Genomic DNA, 20,481 nt, shown 5'->3' on the forward strand with positions numbered 1-20,481 from the left:
ATTCTACCCTCACATCCCCCAGAACACCTCTAAAAAGATTTAAGAAAAATCCATCTGGGTTTATTTTTGTTTACTTCTGACAGCCTTTCATCTGGAAGGTCCTTATTAAGCATAAGTGTGTCATGGGTACTGGGGACATAATGAACAGGGCTGTCCTGGACCCTGCTGATACGGAGCTCAGTCTGTTGAGAGGCTCAGATGAGTGGTTATTACACTGTATATCAAGATGCATGACACAGGCCAGATGCCGGGTGACTGCACATGACAGGCATGTCTGCACTGGATTGGGTCAGTCAGAAGGCTTCCTGGTGTCTCCTAAGGATAGGGGATAGGCAGAAATGAGGCCACAGGAAGATAGGAGAATATAATAAAGAAAGTCCAATAAAGAGGAGTCTAGGAAAAGGAGATCACAGAGTAACTGTAGGTTGGAACTGTCACTTTGGGAAGAGAGGACAGTGGACATGTTCGAGGTTGGGATGTTAGCTAGATGGTGATGGAGCGAAATGCTGCCTGAGGGAAATCAGACAACAATCTACCTAAAGTCATGATTTTCAAATGCTTTATATGTTACAAAGAATCCAGCAACACAAAATAAGAATTCCTATAGTATATTTATTTTGGAACTAAGTATGTAAAACTACCACCCAATGTCAATACATGTTTTTATTGGAATATCAGAACAATAGTGATTTTCTTCCCTTCCCAGCAACCCAAATTACATGTCTCCACCTTCCTTTGACATGTTAAGCCCATATATAATTTTTACTTTCATTCCATTTTGATCTCCTTTTTGAAAATATTTCTATATTATTGTCTAGATTAGTTACTATAAGTAGTTATGCATTTACCTTTAATGTATTTTAAGCCTTACTTGAATTTTCTCATATTTTTCCATTTTAGTTCTTTAAGAGTTTCATGCACCTGTACATGATGAATTTTAGTCATTTTTCATGTCCCCTCTGTCACCCCCCTCCTGTGCTGCTAAAACCATTATTTTCAACGAACTCCTTTGTCCTTTTCACATATTCTGTGTATGTATGACCCACGGAGTTTACTTGGGGGTAAAGCATGGGTGGGAAGCTACCTACTGGAAGATGGACAACTCATCAGTGGCCAAATTTAAGCCTGACATTTCAATGAAAAACTCTTCAGTAAAGATAGAAACTCCATCAGTAAGGAGACTCATACTTTTGTTTTTTAATTAATAGAAGAATAGCCTTATGGCTAGCTTATAATTCCTCATGGCTGCATGAGTAGTCCACTCACACCCGAGATGGATGAGATATTTACAAAGCAATTTGAACTGAATCTTGAATACCCACATAGTATTTTTCTTCAATACATGGACTCAACTTATACACACATACAAATGTTCATCTTGGGGGATTTTACAGGCCTTAGTGGGTCATACATCACGATGAAGGTCTATATCATTTGACTCCCTGAAGGAAGAATATTAAGTGAAGCGAACAAAACAGGTAAAAGTGAGCTTGCACTTCACATGCTCTAGCAATCTTCAAACCTAAATACAACCAGGGTGACGGCATTGGAACAGAGGCCTCATCAAATTAATAAATGCTAGAAAGTGTGACAGGATGGGATTTGTTACCTGCTTACCTCCTTTGGGCATGAATAGATTTTATGGTTTAGCTTCTACATGGGCCATAGCAGCTAGGTAAGATATGGAAAAATCTTAAAATTGGACAAATGATGAGAGTGAAAAGATTGAGGTCCTCATGATGACGTATGTATGAGATTTTAATAGCTTTCTGTCAAAACTTGAAAGAAAACAGTTAGATTTTTTTTAATTAAATTAAACACACAGCACAAGAAAAAATAGACCAACTTTTTACTAGACTAGACATTTTTATCTTTCATAATATTCAGTAGCTTTTTAATATCATGTCAAAAATATTCTATTTAAATATTTTGATTATTTGTAGACAGTCTTCCAGCAACATAATTAATTTCTTCCCTTCATCAAAAATCTGTAATAAATTATTCTTTCAACTTAAGATTTTACCCTAGCATGACAAAGTTTAAAATATGAAAACAAATGCCTCTTATTTTTTGAATAATGCAAATTAGAAAGCCATATAACATTCTTCAATATCACAGTGATAATTGCACAAAAGAAAGCTATATTTGTCTTCTTCTGTCTTACCCAGACTCCCCCTAAAATACCCTAACTATATCCTCCAGAGGTTACCGTCCAAAGCCTTTGAAAAGGATGTAGTTGTAAGAAGTTAGAAAGGAATTTAAACTCTGTAATCATGGACATCAGTCTTACCCTCCCCCAGGGGAGTCGTTGGGAATTACATATTAGCACTACTCTTTTCATTTAATATTCTAAAAGATCAGCATCTGAAAAGGAATTAATGGATAATGAGGAGCAAGATGGCAAATCATACCAAGCATTGTAATGAGTCTTCACTGAGCACTTTTTCATTGGCCAGATCACCATAGGACATAAAATAAAAACTCAACTGTCAAGAGGTAGATGAGCCCCTTCTCCAGATGGGAAAGTGAGGCACTGAGATGCCTTGCAAATGGCTACACAGGTGTTCAGCAGCAGCAGCAGCAGCAGCAGCAGCAGCAGCAGCAGCAGCAGATACAGATGCAGTAGGACCTGCCGACAGTTATGCACAGGATGGCCACTACACAGCAGTGGAAGGACAGGAGTAAAACTGGTCCTCTTCTGCAGCCTGTATTCCATCTTGTCATATGACATACAGAGCTAATAGAAAGGTTGACTCCATTTTGAAGCTGATAGCATGTCTGTTCTCCAACATCAAGCCCAAGAGTTCATTGTGAGGAATGGTTATTGATAGTGGCATCCTCAGACTCAGGAATGTAGAGCGTGTTGACACAGCATAGGTCAAGTTTGTTCGGTAAACAAGATCAAAATGTGAAATACACAGTTAAAGGAGAGCTAGTACAATAGTGAGAATCACAATGTCAGTTTGATTTGTAATGCCATACAAAGAGATGGTTATGAGCACAGTTAAAGAGAAATTATCAAACATTTAGATTTGAAAATTAGATCACAACTCTATGATCCTTGTGGTCTATGTGAGCATTCATATGCCTTTAAATAAGAGATCAGCTTATTAAACAGAATATTTCTCTTCCTAGAATCATTATTCACTGTATATAATTTCCCATGTTTTCCAAGTATGTTAAATCGCAGAGAAAATACAATTATTTCACCTAGCAGTGGGATTAGTCAAAGTGGAAATAAATTGGTGTGTGTGTGTATGTGTGTGTGTGTGTGTGTGTGTGTGTGTGTGTGTGTGTATGTGTGTGTATGTATGTGTGTGTGTGTGTGTGTGTGCATGTGTGTGTGTGTTGGGGGGTATGAGAAAATAAAACAACCATGTTGTCTTTTAGGCTTATAACAATGTCCATTGATAGCAACATGTCACTATTGCGTAAGAAGCCAGTATATTACTGATACACTGACATAGATGATACACACCATAATCCAGTTTATTCTCGTAATTGGTGGCCCATGGTTACCTGTCACATGGAGGATGGCTTTGGAAGACAGGGTGCCACTAGAGTTTTGGGCTTGAGCCACATAGAGGCCAGCGTCTGCCTCACATACCTTCGGAATGAACACTGAATGCTTTGTGTCCTTGTGCAAAACCTGTAAGTGTCCATCTGCACACAGTTTCTGGCCCTTCTTGAACCTAAAGCAGAGAGTCGGTTTTAAGTCAGGGTTACTTCTTGATTCCGTTATTCCCAAGTTCTCACCGCTATTGCTGTCAGGCCCATCCCCACTGCAGTATTCCCTAGCGTTAGCAGGAATTGCCTAGCTGTGGTAGACACCAGGGAGACTGTTTATTAACCCGTAGCCAGAAAATTACATTGATCGACTCAGATCATGTATATGAAAGTTCTGTGATAACATTTAACAGTTAAAGTATTATAGATGAAAATAAACACATCCAGTTATTCTTTAAAACACGCATACAAAACAAGGAACAAACACACAACAACAAAATGCTGGCCATCTGGTCATACCGGGTCACTGTTTCCTCATGGCAACAGTTAGCTAGAGTGTGAAGTGACACTTGCATATCCAGCCTACTTCATCCTCTCTGCAGCTTTTAATAGCACCCATGGCTTTTGACTCCCATTTGGCATCCTTATGGAACTGAGGCTCACTGGCCCTTTGCAGTAACTTACCTGAGTCTCCCAGCAGGACAAATGCACAATGTAAAAGAAGGGACTTTATACCACTCCTGCTGAAAGGAGCTCATTTTATTGGTGAATTGAATTCATTAGAAGACAATGACTTCTCGTTATAAAATGCATTTGTGATTTTTACATCTTGATTATAAATGACCTATTTCTAAAACTTCTCTGTGAGCACGAATACCTGGATCATCTTAGACAGCAAAGAATTTATTTCTCATATTCTACATCTATTTATAAATACTTTCATACAAGAACTGATGAGAAACTCAAGTCAGCTTTCTTTGTATGTGTTTGGGATGTATGTATTTGTGTGGGCATGTGTATATATGCTTGTATGCATGTGGGCATGTGTGTATGTGCTTGTATGCATGTGGGCATGTATGTGTATGTATATATGTATGTATGTATGTATATGTGTATGTATATGTATGCATGCATGTGTGTCAAGGCCAGATGCTGATGGCTTTCTTTACTGCTCTATATTTTATCATCTGAGTCACGGTCACCCTAAAGAACCTGAAGCTCACTGATTCAGCTACTATCTCCACCACCCTAGGACTGAGATTACAGATGCCTGTCACTGTATCCAACTTTTAGTATGAAAGCAGGTCCTCATACTTGGTCCAGCTCCCAGAGTCATTTTTTTTGTCCCCATTACCTAATTGATATTTTTGCATCTTCAGAGTGTCCTGGGAATACACAATGCCCTGTTAGCCTGCCAACTGTTCACTGGTCAAAACTCTAGATCTGATGGTAAAGTGGTTTTATGTTTTACAATTTGCAATAGTTCTCTAACAATACATACACCACAGTTCTTCAGTGGTGTGTACTAATGGAGCTGTTTGTATGGAGAAAAATAAGAAACACCTCAGATGACGTCTTTCCTTGGGGTGAACTAGTATTTAATTAGGAAATAAATACCTGTTGAATTCATAAATACAAAAATTTTTATTTGTAAAAATAAACCATGCAATTGCAGAAATAACAAAACAAAAAAGTGCTAATTTCTGCACTTACACAAGGGCAGATTCCTGTACTATTTGAGCTCCAAAGTTTTCTCCTAAATTCTTTAGGTATCTGCTTCACAGTCAAGTACCATCAATGAGACATGCAAAAACAAAACAACAACTCTCACAGAAAGTTCCTGATAAATAAAATACAGCACACTTATCTTAGCCTGTCAGTATAAACTCACCGACGCCCCTTAGTTTGCTCCCAAGTGAATTTACCTAAGGATGAGAATTTTGGGAAGGTTTAGAAGTAAGCCCCATGGAAAAGGCTTGAACAACTTTGCCATTCACAGCAAGTGGTTCAGAGCCTTGACTTTACAGTTTACTTTTACAAAGAAGAAAAGGCACCCATGTCTCTAGAGTGAGGTCACACTGTTCACAGCTCAGGTATTACATCACTTTCCAAAAACGAGCTTATTATCAGGCACCTGAAGAAGCTATAAAAGTATTTCAATATTTCATATTGAATGTATTTATTAAAAGAAACCTTAGCAAAACAAATATCACAAAGGTGCCTGCGGTTCTGTCAGGAAGATGAAATGAGTGAAAAAGGAAAGAAAAAAATCTATGGTGTCTTAGGCTTTTTAATTCCCCGAAGGGTGTCAAGCCAGGACGATGCCATTCCAATGCAGAAGCAGACAATAAGGCTGGCATTTCAAGACCCGATTATTAAAAACAAGGAATGTTAAATGGAAAGAAAACCAAACTGAATTAACTTCCAGGGCTTCTGAACGGGGGTTGTTCAATCATTTTAGATGGTTACTCCCCTTCCCAGGGTATTAAAAAACTTTTAGTCAAATGAAAGTGGAGGTGTGCGGTGAAATCAAATCATGCAGGGTCGAGTGTCCTGAGGGTTAGTCAGCCAGCCCTGAATCTCTAGGTTAGTCCACACAAAATGAGATACTCTCAGCAGTTACTTATTTCTGTCTATGGCTTGTCATTATAGGCTACCCACCATGTCAGTGTAGGCTCTGGGAATCCAGTTACTTCGACTTCCAAAGTCACCGGGGAACCTTCCATGACAGTTACATTGGACAGCAGCCTGGAGAAATGAGGCGCCCGGCCAGCTAGGCTGACCACGCTGTTTTCTGCAGATGAGTTTTTCCTGTCTCCTTGGGGACCCACTTGCCTCTGATGGCTCCTGCTGGTATCTGATTGAGAGCTGAGGCCAGGGGATACATCAAGGGCAGCATGCAGCCTGTCTTGGGTTTTAGTGACGTTAGAATCAGCATGCATTTTCTCCTGCGTTTCTAGCGAGTTCTCCTGAGCCTGGGAGCTTTGCTGTAAAGCTTTGCCGTGCACTTCATGGGACATGCGCGCTGGACATTTCACATTGATGTGCAACTTGGTACTCATCTCTACTGACCCTCTGGAGGTTAATGAGGATTCAGCTTTGGACTGTGGATAGGGCCTCTCAAAATGACTTGTAAATGTGTCTTTCTTATTATGGCACCCATCAACAAAAGCAGTAGGTGGGGGAAGAACAGACTCCTGGGCCTTCCCTAGACCACCTGTCCCTGTATGCATCCTGTAGCTGCTGAGATGCAGGGTGAGGGCTGAAGAATTGGCAGGTTCTTCTACCTCCATGTCTGATGGTGCCAGAGGGGACTCTGGGCTCACTGGCAGTGGAGGCAAAGAGATGTCATCGGATGAGATACACTCAGATTCTTCTCCAGATAACATGTCTTCTGGAAGGATCACATCCTGGGCACTGTCCTCTTTGTTAGATGAGGACTGCCTCAAGTCCTTGGGAAGTCTATCTTCTCTTGTTCCATTGATGGCCAACACATCTGCTCCCTGTATCTGCCCCTTCAAAGGAGGAAAGCCAAGTTTTCATTAGGTGGATATACTTCTTTTCCCAGCCTCCCATTAAAATGACACCCAGTGTGAGATGAAAACCTAAGGTAAGCCTCAGGGAGGTGGCTCTGGAGTCCCTGAACTCCAAATGTTTATTGGGAACTGTTCCATGACCATGACCAAAAATATTCAAAGTGTGTTTATTGAATAAGTGACTTCCTGAAAGCATAGTAAATTATGCCGTTGACACTAACCAAGAGTTACCCACAGAGCAATCATCTCAGCAAGCAAAATAAGGTATGGTTTATGTAAATATTTTTTTTCGGAACACATTCATTTGGCTCTTGGTCCTTCTGTTGCTGTTAGCAACATAGACATGGGCAGGCGGTCCTCCAAGCCATTTTAAAATGTTACAGTCACTACTTTTAAAGCTCAATGAGGTACAGTTTGCCAAATGTCTATACTTTTCATTTATGAAGAAGGTATGTAAGCATTCACAGGGAGCGACTATCTTTTCTAATTTTCTCAGCATGGAATCATTGTGTCTGTAAGACACTTGTGTCTTTCTGACTAGTCCTGGGAGATCAGTTGGGAAATTCCTCTCTGATTTGCTGACCATGACCTTGTTTTAAATTTTTTTCACGGACACCTTTCTCTGCTCTCTGTTCTCTGCTCTCATCCTGATTCTCTTTTAGCCCTATCTAACCTTGTTAGTTAGCTTTTGTCTTTTTCTCTCTCTCTCTTTTTTTTTTTTTTTGGCTAGGTATGTGATATGTATATGTTTATATATATGTACATAACAGGTATACCTGACGTGCATGTGTGTGGACACCAGACATCCACACTGGCTATCTTCCTCCATTGTTACTGTTGTTGTATTTCATTTGATACTTGCAGATCACCAATTCATTCAGACTTGTGTCACCGGCAGGCTTTAGTGATCCTCCTATGTCTATCTTCTCAGAGCTGCTATTACAGGCACACAGGGGTGCTGAGCTTTTTACAGGGTATTAGGAGTCTGAACAGAGTCCTCATGAGTGTGGAAGTACTCTCCTGACTGAGGCACTTCCCCAGCTCCCTGCTCTTAGTCTTCTAATTAATTATACACCTAGTGCCCTAGTTCATATGTCTGGCATAACTGGTGAACTTTAATTTCCACGGCTAGGCACAATCAATTGGGTTTATAATCACTGCCTGTGGATAGGGCCAGTTCTGGAAAGTTATTATATTATAGACCCATTGACCTAACTGAACAGAATTGATCCTCAAAATACATTGCATAGGGAGAGGTGCACATCACACATGTAAAGGGATAGCAGACACTTTGCATTCCTAAGTAGCTCTACATTACATGTTTTTACTGTAGGGTAACTGGGATTGGTGGGAAGTAAATGAAAATACTAGGCATAGGACTTTCTGTATGAAAGCATTTGGGAAGAAGGCTCAAGGAGGGCTCATGGACAGATAAAAGGGGACCAGAGACCTTTGGACACTTGTAGAACATGGTAAAGAAAGAGAGCAGAAAAGTAAAGAGAACCCTTTACTCTTCTTAGTTTCCCAAGGCATCTGTCTCTGCAAAGTCTAATACCTGTTCCATGACCCGATGAGAAGAACCAGAGGCTATCCCAGCCTGACAAGCACACTCCACTGAACTGTCTAAAAGAGAGGTACTTTCATTCTGTTGTTTATTAATCCTCCTGCACACAGCAGGTGAGACAGAAGAAGGAAGGGTCAGCCTGGGCATCCATGGCATCGCTACAAACAGCTCATGCTTATGATGCAGTTCCTGGGAGAGCCTCTTGGTCCTCATGGAAGAGGTATTTTCCTGAAATCCAAAAGGACCAGGCTACCTGCCCACCTCTGGTATTAGTTTCTGCCATTCTAGAGGGGGAAACTAAATGTCCTTTTGTCTCAGTTTCTTCAATTGTAACGAGATTTGATCAGATGATTGTTAAATCCCCCCTAGCAATAAATTCTATAGCTTTCAGTGCTGGCATCCAAATCCCTCATCAGCTACCAAAATGGCCCCATGGCTTTAGGCAAGTCCTTTAATACTCTGTGCTGCCATCTAACCTCAGGAGTTTTCAGATATTACTATGGCTTTAGCTTCAGCACCCAGCCTAGGGATAAAACACCAGAAGTAATCTGTTGACAGTGCTACGTGCATTACATTGATAAGATTGTTTAATGCCTTTTACCCCACCCAGGGGTTGGGATACAGGAGAAGGACTTCACTATCTCTAGGAGAAAGTTCCTGTCATAAATATCTTCTTATAATCATTCTGTATAACTGGTTTTTTTTCCAGCTCAAATAATTTTCTGAGGAAGATTCACAGCATTTAAGGGTATCAGGACTGAGTGCAGTGTGATCCCAGATGTCTACCTGGGGCTTTCCTATAATTTGCCCATTGGAGGGTTTGGAGAATCATTACATCTGACCTATATATAAATAATAGAGACAATACGAGGGTAAGTGTGATTGAGTTGCTTGTAAATGAAGCATATTGCTGCCCATTCATTATGCTGTCTGTACCAACGGCAGCAGACAGGGTAGGAAATGACGGCAGTGAGAACTCTTGACAGCTGTAATTGGGACCTTCGCTTGCATTGTAAACGACTGATGATCTAGTGTGTCTTTTAATTTGCCTTAAAATAAAAGTCACTTGTCAATGAGAATAAGTTGCATCTGTTTTATTTAAAAGCACCTGTTTCTTTTAATAAAAATAGATAAAAGCAAGATTTTAAAAAGAAAACCTTTTTACTAGGTAGAAAAGATGAGTGTGGCTTCTTTGGAAGCAATGATTTTTTGTTTCTGAGTCTTTATTAAATGCGCCTAACACATAATATAGGAAAATATGGAGAACTAAAAAATAATAATATTGTAACAAATCAAAAATATTTAAAATTGTAGGTTTTAAGATGCAGTGTATTTAATACTATTCTTTATCATTTTAACTGGTTGTCTTGTACAGGTATAGGGATGACATTGCTCTCCAGTGGGATACTGGTTATGCCCGTTGACATTTTTTTTCTAGTCCAGCTTAGGCAGACAGCAGTGCTGTGAGCATCGGTCAGGAAACAGCAAGGGGATGTTGCATATTGCTCAGCTGTAAGAATAATGACATCATGAAACCTGAAGGCAAATGGATGGAACTAAGAATAAAGAAGTCATTCTGAGTGAGGTAACCCAGATCCAGAAAGACAAACATGGCATGTACTCATAAATGGATATTAACTGTAAAGTAAATGATATTCATGCTACAATTCACATACCCAGACAGGCTAAGTAACAAGGAAGGCTCACAGAAGGGGCACAAGGCTGTTACATATTTTATGATACATAAGACCTTCACTTCCCCCTTAGAAGTTCTTTCTCTGGATAAAATGCCAGGAGTATTGCAGGTTAGAAACCCTGACTTGGATAAGAATGACTAATGATCATTTGACAGGAGATTGAAGTCAGACAGATGACTAAGGCTAGCCAGCTTTTTTTTTTTTTTTTTTTTTTTTTTTTTTTTTTTTTTTTTTTTGTACTTAGAGGGGACCCAGGTGTAAATGGCTCCAAATTGTACCACTCAAAAAGTAGCTTGCTTAATGGTATTAATGCTGGCTGGGAGCTGTCTGATTGCACTGGTCTCTGACACATTCAATCTGTGGAAAAGAGACCTGTAAAGAATCTAGAATTGTACTCAGTGCAAGAAAAGAAATCTTGCTTCATGAAATAACTTACAAATAGTGCAAGTGTGAATGTGTGTGTGTGTGTGTGTGTGTGTGTGTGTGTGTGTAACTCTTTTATCATAGAAGTATATTTTATTAATTTGAGAGCTGCTGGGAATCATGTTTGGTCTGCTGTTCATTCAGGAGAATAAAACCAGAAACAAACACATTGACAAAGAAAAAAAATCAAGTACAACTGTGATCCAGCAGCTACAAATACAGCATATATCCACAGGGAAGATCCAGAAGGGTGTGGCCACTTAAACAAGACTTTTGAAAGCATGATGTATTTGTATTTGTGAGTATATGTCATCCCCCCAGTTAGTTGCTTAATTTACATATATATGAAAAAAGGTTTAAATATTTGTTTAAATAATATTTATATTTCAGCTGGATTTGGTGCCTTAGTACAGATGCTTAGAAATATGTGGAGTTAGAGTCTAGGGGGAAATATAGAGCCTGGTTTTGTGTACTAATATTTTCTAATGGGTGATATAAAACAATTTTAGAAACTTCCTCTTCTGGAACTGCTATAACAGGTATAAAATAAAATGAAGTAAGATTGACTATAAAAGAGCAATGGAGCATGAGATGGGAAAGCAGAGCTAGCCTAGGCTAACATGTCTGTAAAATGCTTATCATTCTAAGATATATATATATATATATATATATCTTATGAATATATATATTATCTTTTATATATATAAGATATATATATCTTATATATCTATATCTATATGTGTGTGTGTGTGTGTGTGTGTGTATCGAACCACAACAAATCTCAAAGACAAAGTAATGCATAGCTGAAGCTAAATACTTTCATTACCTCATTCCTTTCTTCACTGAATGTTGTCTGCTCATCCTTCCCTGGCTCCTTTAGCAGATCAATGCAATTGTCATGGAAATCTTCCAAATCTGAATTCATCTTCGGAACATCTCCCTGCTGTACAAAGCAAGTTTAGTGAGAGTGAGAGCCAGAAAAATTGGAGAAATAATGCCATATGGGAACCACTTGGAAAAAAAAAAGCCAACAGCAACTTTTTAGTAAATGCACTCCACAAGAGACCAATGTTCTCCCTTCAAGCTCACAGCTCTCCTCTTGCTCAGCCTCTGGTAAAGCTCACTGCCAGTAAAACCAACTGTTGAAAGGCCCTGTAAAGACTGAAGTGATGGTTCCCGGAGGATGCTCCTGCAAGCACATTCTCTGGAGATGGGAATCACTATGTAGTACAGTTTAAGCCACTAGGAGGCTGAAGAGCATCAGTGAGGAAGAAATGATGAGGTCTCTGGAGGAGAATAAAGAGGAGAGCCCGGGAATCCACACAAGCAAACTGGAAGAATATTGAAAAGAGGGAGGAAATAGAACAGTTGGGAACACAGGTTATCGCCTGTGAATATTACTTGTTCCTGCATTTTATGGGGCTCAGCTTTAGTCACAGAGGTAGTGGGGCTTTACAAACTGGCAGGGGGCAGCACAAGGGCCAAGTTTTTGTGAAGAGAAATGGAGACACAGGTGCCCCAAGTGATAGAGCACACGGTTTTTAAACGATGTTTGTATTATAGAAGATTGTTGTGTGTGAATCGTGGTACTATACAGTTATGGAAACAGGCACACTCCCCAAAGTGCACATTACACTTGCTTAGAGAATTCGGGGAGAATCTATTGGGGAAATTGAGCTTGGAAACTCTACTCCAAAACAAAACTGGTTTGTATTACTGGATGAGCCACTCAGCACTAATACAGACTTGGAATCTAAACCACAATGGCAGCTGTTGTGAAAAGAATTCTGGGTGTTAAATTAGATGTAACTTCAAGTTCCAGATCTAATACCAGTGACTGTGGAGACTCAGGGACAGCACTTCTAATCTCTTTGGACCCATATCTTCCTTCTGGACGAAGGAAAGCAACACTCATAGGACACGCTTTTAATCCCCGGCATAGGGAGGCAAGAACCATTGGATCTCTGAGTTTGAGGTCAGCTTAGTCTACATGGTGAGTTCCAAGACAGCCAAGGGTTATATAGTGAGACTCTGTCTTATAAACAAACAAACAACAGCGGCAACCCAAAAGTATCAAACAACAAAGGTACTATCTCCATCTCAAGGTTCCTTGGAAATTAAGCTGAAGATGTTCAATATAAAGGAGGGTATTATAGATGATAGCCAGCAGAGTCAGTGAAAGGAGGATTTTCAGCTTATACATGTGTGTGATGGAGAAGGAGCAGGATCCCAGGGAGTTGAAATAGAGGTAAGATGTTCACAAAGATAATGTAAGACCTATGGTTTAGTCACACCTTACTAGTGGTTTTGCAATTGTAAAATATTTATACAAGGTAATTTTGCATACATATTAGAAACAATAGCATTTCACTTAAATTTTCAAATCTGTGTTGGAGAATTTATGTGTCGATGATGAATGAAAAAGGCAAGCACAACGATGTTCACTGAAGTGTGATGAAGAACTGGTGGAAAGAAAATAAGTTGAAAAATCTCAATGCTTAACAGAAGGGAAACAGTAACTTGGTTATGTAACTACTGAGTTAATATTCCCCCAGATTATCTAAATTGAGTCAACACTCAAGTTTATGACATGGAAAAATCAGAAAATTCTTTGCCATGAAATATATAACTCTATCTGAACGGCAAGTTCACTAATAGGCATAAACCACAATAACGATACACCCATTAACATTGATAGCTTCACAGTCAAGCCTCAGGACCACTGTGGCATCCATTTAGGGAGTTAGAATATCTAGTCCCATAGAGATGAAACAATTTACCCAAGTTGTAACTCCAGGGTATTCCAAGGCAACTGAGTTCTGATGCAGAACCTATGCTCTTGGTGACACAGCTATTACCCTAAACCAGCTCACCTCATTAAGTTGTAAAAGCAGCATCAATCAAAACATTTCAGAGCATAACAACACATTTTTCTTTTAGTTGGCATTTGTCTATCATAGCCATCATAAGTATTTGCCCTATTTTCATGTATTATTTTATTTTAATTCTATGAAGGTTGTGGTGGTTAGCTTAATACTTCCATAGTATTAAATGCTCAATAAAAACAATACCTGAATATTAATGTTATTTTCTTTGGTGCCATAATCTGGAGCAAGAAAACTATCACATCTATTATTTATGACAATAAACACAAGACTCCTTAATATAAACTTTGCTTTGGTTTTAACGGCACACATTTATCCTCTGGGATATGATCTATGGAAATGTACATGAGACATCTTAATTGTACTTAGCCCTCATTCTTAGCAACATTTTTCTCTGCAGTGATGGAAAAGAAACAGGATTAATTATCACAAACCCCCAGATAATTATGTTAGAATGCTGTGAAACAAATGTGCACATTGTGTCTCTTGAGAATTTGTAGTAGAACATCCCTGTACCCGAAGACATTTGATTAACACATTTTTATTTATATCACTTGATAATACATATTCTAGAATGTAGAAATTACCATCAGTTTGTCTTTAAGTTCCACAAGAGATGCACATAATTCAGTAATAGATTCAAGAATCTCCTTGTGTCTTGTGACAATCTTCTCAGCATATTTCTGCCCCTCTTCCAAACCTGGAAAGAAGCAAAGATAAACCTATATGTAAAGAGAATTCTTAACAAGAAAATAGGAAAAAAAAACCTGGATGCTAATTCATCTCCTCAGTGTCTTTTGTAGATAGTAATCTCCTAGCAAACACACACTGAACAGAAATCAATGAATGCAGGCATTTTTAAAAGCCAAGTGTTTGGATATATTTGCATATGGGGTTACAGGGTAGGAAGGGATGAAGGTGAGACATGGCCTTAAATTCACTATATAATCTCCATTTCCTAAATTCTGGGATTATAGTTGTGCACCATCACCATGTCCAGCTTGTGGTTTGATTAGGAAATATCAATGCCAGCCTTGTATGTTAAAGGCTTGGTCCTCAATGCTATATTCAAAGGTGGGGCTTTTGGAAAGGATCCTGCGAACTCTGACTGAGTCAATGGATTCTTTTGTTGATCAGTTAGGAACTGAATTGACTATCGGGAGGTAGTATAGCCTGTGGAAAGTGGGGCGGAGCAGAGGAAATGGATGCTTAGGGGATATGCCTTTGAAGAAATATCTTGTACCTATGCTTTTCTTTGTCACTCTCTGTTTTCTGGATGCTGTAATGTGAGAAGCCTTCTCTGCTACACATTCTTGTTGCCAAAACATTCTACTCAACCTAAACTCAAAGAAGTGGAACAAGACAAGCACAGAATCATGGTTCTGAAACTCTGAGCCAGCTATTTTGAGTACTGGAAAACTCACTGGCCCAGGAGTTCTAAAATAGAGTGCATTTGCTGCACCACTGCCACTTGTACGAAGCCTAAATAATGCCACTATATTAGTGCTCTCAAGACACAGTACTAATCAGGGTTTCCCATGCAGGACATTCAGAAAGTCTTCACCACTTGGAGAATGTACATTTCCTAGGATGGCATTCAAGGCCCTCCATCATCTGGTTTGAACTTGTCTGCCACAAATGTGTGTAACTTTAATTCTCTAAAATATTTTAATTCATAGCCAAGCTGAGACAGTAAATCTATGTTCAAAAAATCCTATATATTGTTATCTCCTCTATCTCTCTATCTGTACTTTCTTTCTCTCTATCATCTCTATTTCTATCATATGATATCATATCTATCTATTTATCTATTATTTATCATCTATCTTTATATAGTAGAAGAATGGGTCATGACCACCATCTCCTCACAGTTTATGAGTTAGAAAAATCAATTTGAAATGGATTAAAGAATCAATTTCAAGACCTGGAATGTTAAAACTACTAGAAGAAAGCACAAGGAATGTGGATCTGAGTGGGGTTTTCAGGTGAGACTCTGAAAACACAGGGAACAAAAGCAAACACAGACAAATGGGAGCTTGTCAGAGAAAAAGGCTCTGAAGAGTGAGACAAAGAGTGAGACACAGAACAATTCACCAAGGCACTGTGCAGAAAGGGAGACAGCGGCTGCGTCTGATTTACATTTGAATCCAAAAGAACTCAGGCAACTCCACAGGCGAGTCCCACCAAGACCAATCTGAAAGCCAGCTGGAAACACACACTTCTTCTGAGAGGATACTCATTCTGAGCTATGAATGTAAAACTAGATGAGTGCTTGCTTAATATCTGTGAGTCCCTGTCCTGGTTCCCTTATCTGTTGCTTTGGGAAGATACCCACCAAAAGCAACCTGAGGAGAAAAGGATTTATTTTAGCTTATTGTTTGTAATCCATCATCAAGAGAAGCCAAGGGAAGAACTCAAGGCAGGAACTGAATCAGAGACCATAAAGGAATGTTGCTAACAGGCTTCCTTGCTCAGCTTGCTCAGTTTCTTTTCTTACATAACTCAGGCTCACGTGCTCAGGAATGGCACTTCTCATGGTGAGCTTGGCATCCTCACATCAATCAGCAATCAATAAAATGTCCCACAGACATGCCTACAGACCAATCTGACAGAGGCAATTATTATTGAGATTTCCTCTTGACAGGTATGTCTAGGTTTGTGTTAAATTGACAAAAACTAACTATGACAGGCCCCAACCTCAATCCCTAATACCAGTAACAGAAGATAAAAATCATACATATAACAGAAGACAAGCATTTGCAATGTGATGACTCTTAGGCCAAGATTATGTTTCTTGACTGTAGAAACTGTATCATCTTTGTTTTTACATATACAATGCAGATATGCATAACAGGCATAGTAGACACTCACCATTAATTTTTTGAGATAAATTTATCTGCATTAGAAGTTTGGATTCTGACTGGTCAGATGGCTGAGTAAGGAAAGGCACTTGCTTTCAATCCTGATGACCTGAGTTAGGACACTGAGAGTGACATGGTGTTGTGGGAGAACTGCCTCCCACAGGTTGTCCTCTGACCTCTATATGATCACTGTGACATCTATCTCTCTACCCCACCCAAAATAAATGCAAAATCTAAGTGTTCAGGGTTCAGTAATGCTTAGTTGTCTGCACGACTTCATTTCGTATTCCTAGAGTAATTGTGTAATGCAGTTTAAAAGATGTAGAGCTTCTTGGTCTGGTAAGATACCTCAGTGAATTAAGCTGCTTGCTGCCAAGCCTAGTGACCTAAGTTCGATTCCCAGGACTCACACAGTGGAAGGAAAGAGCTGATTATGCAATTTGTCCTCTGACTTCTAAATGGTCTGTGTAGTCTACACACACACACACACACACACACACACACACACACACACACAGAGAGAGAGATACAGAGACAGAGAGACAGAGACAGAGAGACAGAGACAGAGAGAGACAGAGAGCAAGAAAGAGTGGGAAGTTTAAAATAAATAAAATATTTTAAAAGGTGTGTAGACTACATAATAAATGCATGAAAACTCATAGAATCCATATTTTTAATCATAGTATTCAATTATTACTTTATTCCTGCAATGGTTACTGAGCTCTTAGTATATAATATGATGCTTAAGTTAAGGCTTTGTGTCTCGTGGAGATTACACTCTAATAGGGGTAATCCAAAGAACTAAAAAATGCATACATATCAGTTAGTAATAAGACCCAGAACACTCAAAAGACAGGACACAGAACTCTGCAAAGTGTAGAAGATTGTGACTTTCATAGGGTCTTTGTAAGTACTTTGAACAGGCACTGTACATAAAACAGCATATTATATTCTTCTCCTTGCCAGCACAGAAAACAGACAAAGGAGTGTCTATACTATCATGTGTAAAATAGACACAGACACCCACAGTGCCAATGACACCCTTCAGACTTTCTCCTATAGCATTTACATAACAGCAAGAGCGAGACATCTGTTTCTTCTCATTAGCTTTCCAGCTAATATTTTAGTGTTTGTGTATTGCCACTATTTTCTTTTGGAAAATAAACAATTTATTCTCAAGGATTCCCTATTAGGCAGTACAGTATATCTTGCTAAGAATTTTGCATCTGTCTGGGAGTAGGGCTGCATACTGAAGGCTGGATGCCTGCCTGAAGCAGCTCTGGGCAGCCAGAGGATGCTTTCTGAACCACCTTCTAATGTCTTGCTCTGGGCTGCCTTTGCCTGGTCCCTGGGGATCTCCCTTCATCTCACAGGAGTCCCATCAGAGAATCCATGGAATTGCTCTCTTAGCATTGTTGCCACCAAGGGACTTATTTTATGAAGAAGCTTCTCCCACTCTCCTCATCATGGAGGAGAAGAAAGCAGTCATGAGGTGACAGAGTTCTCCCATGTGTTTATGAGTGAGGAGTGAGAAGAAGATGAGGGAGAGTTCTCTAGTCATTTCTCTAATTCACAAATCAAATTTCATGTGAACAAGAGGACAGAAATCCTTAGAGGAAGCTTTGCACCAGCATCACAGACTCTTCTTATGCTCAAGGAATCACTTAGGGGACATTATTCTCTGTGTCTATAGAGTGTGGTTCTGAATCTGAGAACAGAAAGGATGGACTACAGAGTGACTAGGGAAGGAAGGCTGGTACCAGATGGTTTAAAGCCAGGCTTCATCTCCTGCTGTGGGAAGAGCAATAGGGGATAGTGAGGGCTTTGATCTGTTTCCTGCTGGATTAGGTTCAGAATAGATTCCTTCAGTGGCAAATCACTATCATAGGAATGCTCACCATATAAGCGCTGAGCAAGGTCTATGACCTCCTGAATCCTTTCTTCTTGCTGGGGCACTGAGGGAGTAATAAACTTATTGAACTGCCTGTGGAGGATGTCCACAGCTTCCCTTGTTTGGCACTCCATGGAATACTTTCCAACTCTTACAACTGTGGCACTTGCATCTTCATACCAAAAGTTACACTATATTCAAAAGGAAGAAAACAGAGTAAAGAGACGTGTCCTTCTGAAGTTCTTCACACTGACCAAGGATGCTTTGCATTTCGATTTTCTCAAACTTTATGTTCACATAGTCTATAAACTTTCCAAGTCATGTTAAAGAAAATATCAGCACGCAGTCATATGTATTTTCACATATTCCACGGCATATATTTTAAAAAATAATTAAAGAAATACAAGAAAAATTAGAAGGCAAAAAGTATACAAATAGCTTTGATTCTCTTGCCTTCCTATATTTGTCTAAAATATAGTTCTTAACACAATGTTGTACACTTTAAAGAGCAAGCAGCAAAATTATTTGCTCACTGAAAGAACAATAACATTGGATGGATAATACTCAAAAATTAGTATAATCAACAAACACTGCTAGTAATATTCTAATGATATATTTTCTTTTAAGAATGAAATTTAGATATGGGTCAAAGAATTATCATCCAAAGAATAAATTCTACCTTCATAAAAGAAATCTAGTCATTATTTTGAAGCACAGTGAAGGCATGAAGTAATTTTTCTCTAAAAATAAGTAACTGTGACAGGAGGAATGTCTGCCTCAGGCCAGAGGCATTTGTGCTAGGTAAAAAATAGCAAAACAGGACTCTGTGAAAAGCTAGCATTAAGTAAGTGCCAAGAAGCTTCAGCAGACATATACATCATGTTTCACAGAATAATCAGATCATTCATAATCTGGTGTTAAGTACAAACACTCAACTGTATTAACTGTAAAGAAATATAGTTTGTATGTCAGAATAATAGGCACAAAGGATACATAGGACTCAGGTGTTGTTTCTCTGATATAAAATATGAGGCAATGACCTGACCTTGTTAAACATCATGTGTTTTAGGTGGACTACCACTGTCCCCTTTGTAGTAACAAAGGTTTCAACACCAATAATGGAACACCTGAGATATCCCCATCGTGCTTGAGTGTTGAAACAGTTTTCTGGCAGTGGTTGTAATATCAGTGGTTAAAACAGTTTGAATAGAGGTTATGAAGAAATGGAAACTTTTATGGTACTGGAAGAAGGAGTAAATTAATCAAAGCTTTCTCAAGAACAACTGGACAATGCAGAAAAACAAAACTCATGTGCCACCCATCACCTTTGACCTGACAGTTCAACTTCAGGGAATTACCTTAAATCAATAACAAAGAGGATCATGACCGGACCTGTCATGACAGCAGTAACTAATACTACATTTATTTTTTAAAAGAAGCAATTTTTTCTGAAATAGTGTCTTATTATAGAGGCTAAACTGGACCTGAGCTTGTAACCTCCCGCCTCTGCCTCCAACTACTGAGGCCACACCGTGCCCAGGACAAAACATTCTCTGAAGTGACGTTACAGCAAAAAAATAATTACAGCAAGAAGAAAATACCTCTTCTATTACTTCCTGGAGCTGCTCAGTCAGGTCCAAATTCATCTTGTAATCTGTAACAACTTTGTCAAAGTCATCCATGTGCTTTTTCAAATCCTCCATGGCTTCCACAAGGATGTTAGCTTTATTAGTTGGATAACTTAAGAATGAATCAGATGCCTTATTATTAACTTTTTCCATTTTCTTCTTTAAAACCTATAAGTGGGGGTGGGGTTAAAGGTTTTTAACAGGAAATTGTATATTACTTGTGACGCTAGTGGTAAATCAGAATAACTTGGGAAAACGTGTGTTGCCTCCACCATTCTGATATCTTAAAGTTATAATCACTGTAAATGCACTTTGGAAAGAATAAGTTTTTTCCTAGATATTTTATTCTGTCAATATTCATAAATAAAAAGCCTACAAATAATCTAGATTATGTATACGTAATGTGTATGTGTCTATGTAGTTATCAGGATCTCTGAAATCTATGGTAGACACTCTGGGCATGTGTGGGGACAAGGAAGGAAAGAGGGT

At 39.0% G+C, this 20,481-nt stretch overlaps 1 protein-coding gene across 4 annotated transcripts in view; it reads right to left on the bottom strand.

Moving 5' to 3' along the window:
* Positions 1-592: 592 nt before the first annotated feature.
* The window catches only part of Ccdc141 (coiled-coil domain containing 141), a 160,129-nt gene continuing 140,240 nt past the window's right edge, over positions 593-20,481 (bottom strand). For 3 of the 4 annotated variants that reach the window (XM_076928944.1, XM_034496603.2, XM_034496602.2), the window contains 6 exons: positions 19,966-20,160; positions 18,372-18,555; positions 14,200-14,312; positions 11,554-11,670; positions 6,169-7,022; positions 593-3,692 (listed from right to left, as the gene is read on the bottom strand). In XM_076928944.1, coding sequence (XP_076785059.1) covers positions 3,425-3,692; positions 6,169-7,022; positions 11,554-11,670; positions 14,200-14,312; positions 18,372-18,555; positions 19,966-20,160 — 1,731 coding nt within the window. In that variant the 3' untranslated portion in view covers positions 593-3,424. Of the gene's footprint in view, positions 3,693-6,168; positions 7,023-11,553; positions 11,671-14,199; positions 14,313-18,371; positions 18,556-19,965; positions 20,161-20,481 lie in introns of those variants that run through there. The other variant, XR_013108661.1, reaches the window with a different exon arrangement.

This window comes from Arvicanthis niloticus, chromosome 2, assembly GCF_011762505.2.
Source record: "Arvicanthis niloticus isolate mArvNil1 chromosome 2, mArvNil1.pat.X, whole genome shotgun sequence".
Lineage (NCBI taxonomy): Eukaryota > Metazoa > Chordata > Mammalia > Rodentia > Muridae > Arvicanthis > Arvicanthis niloticus.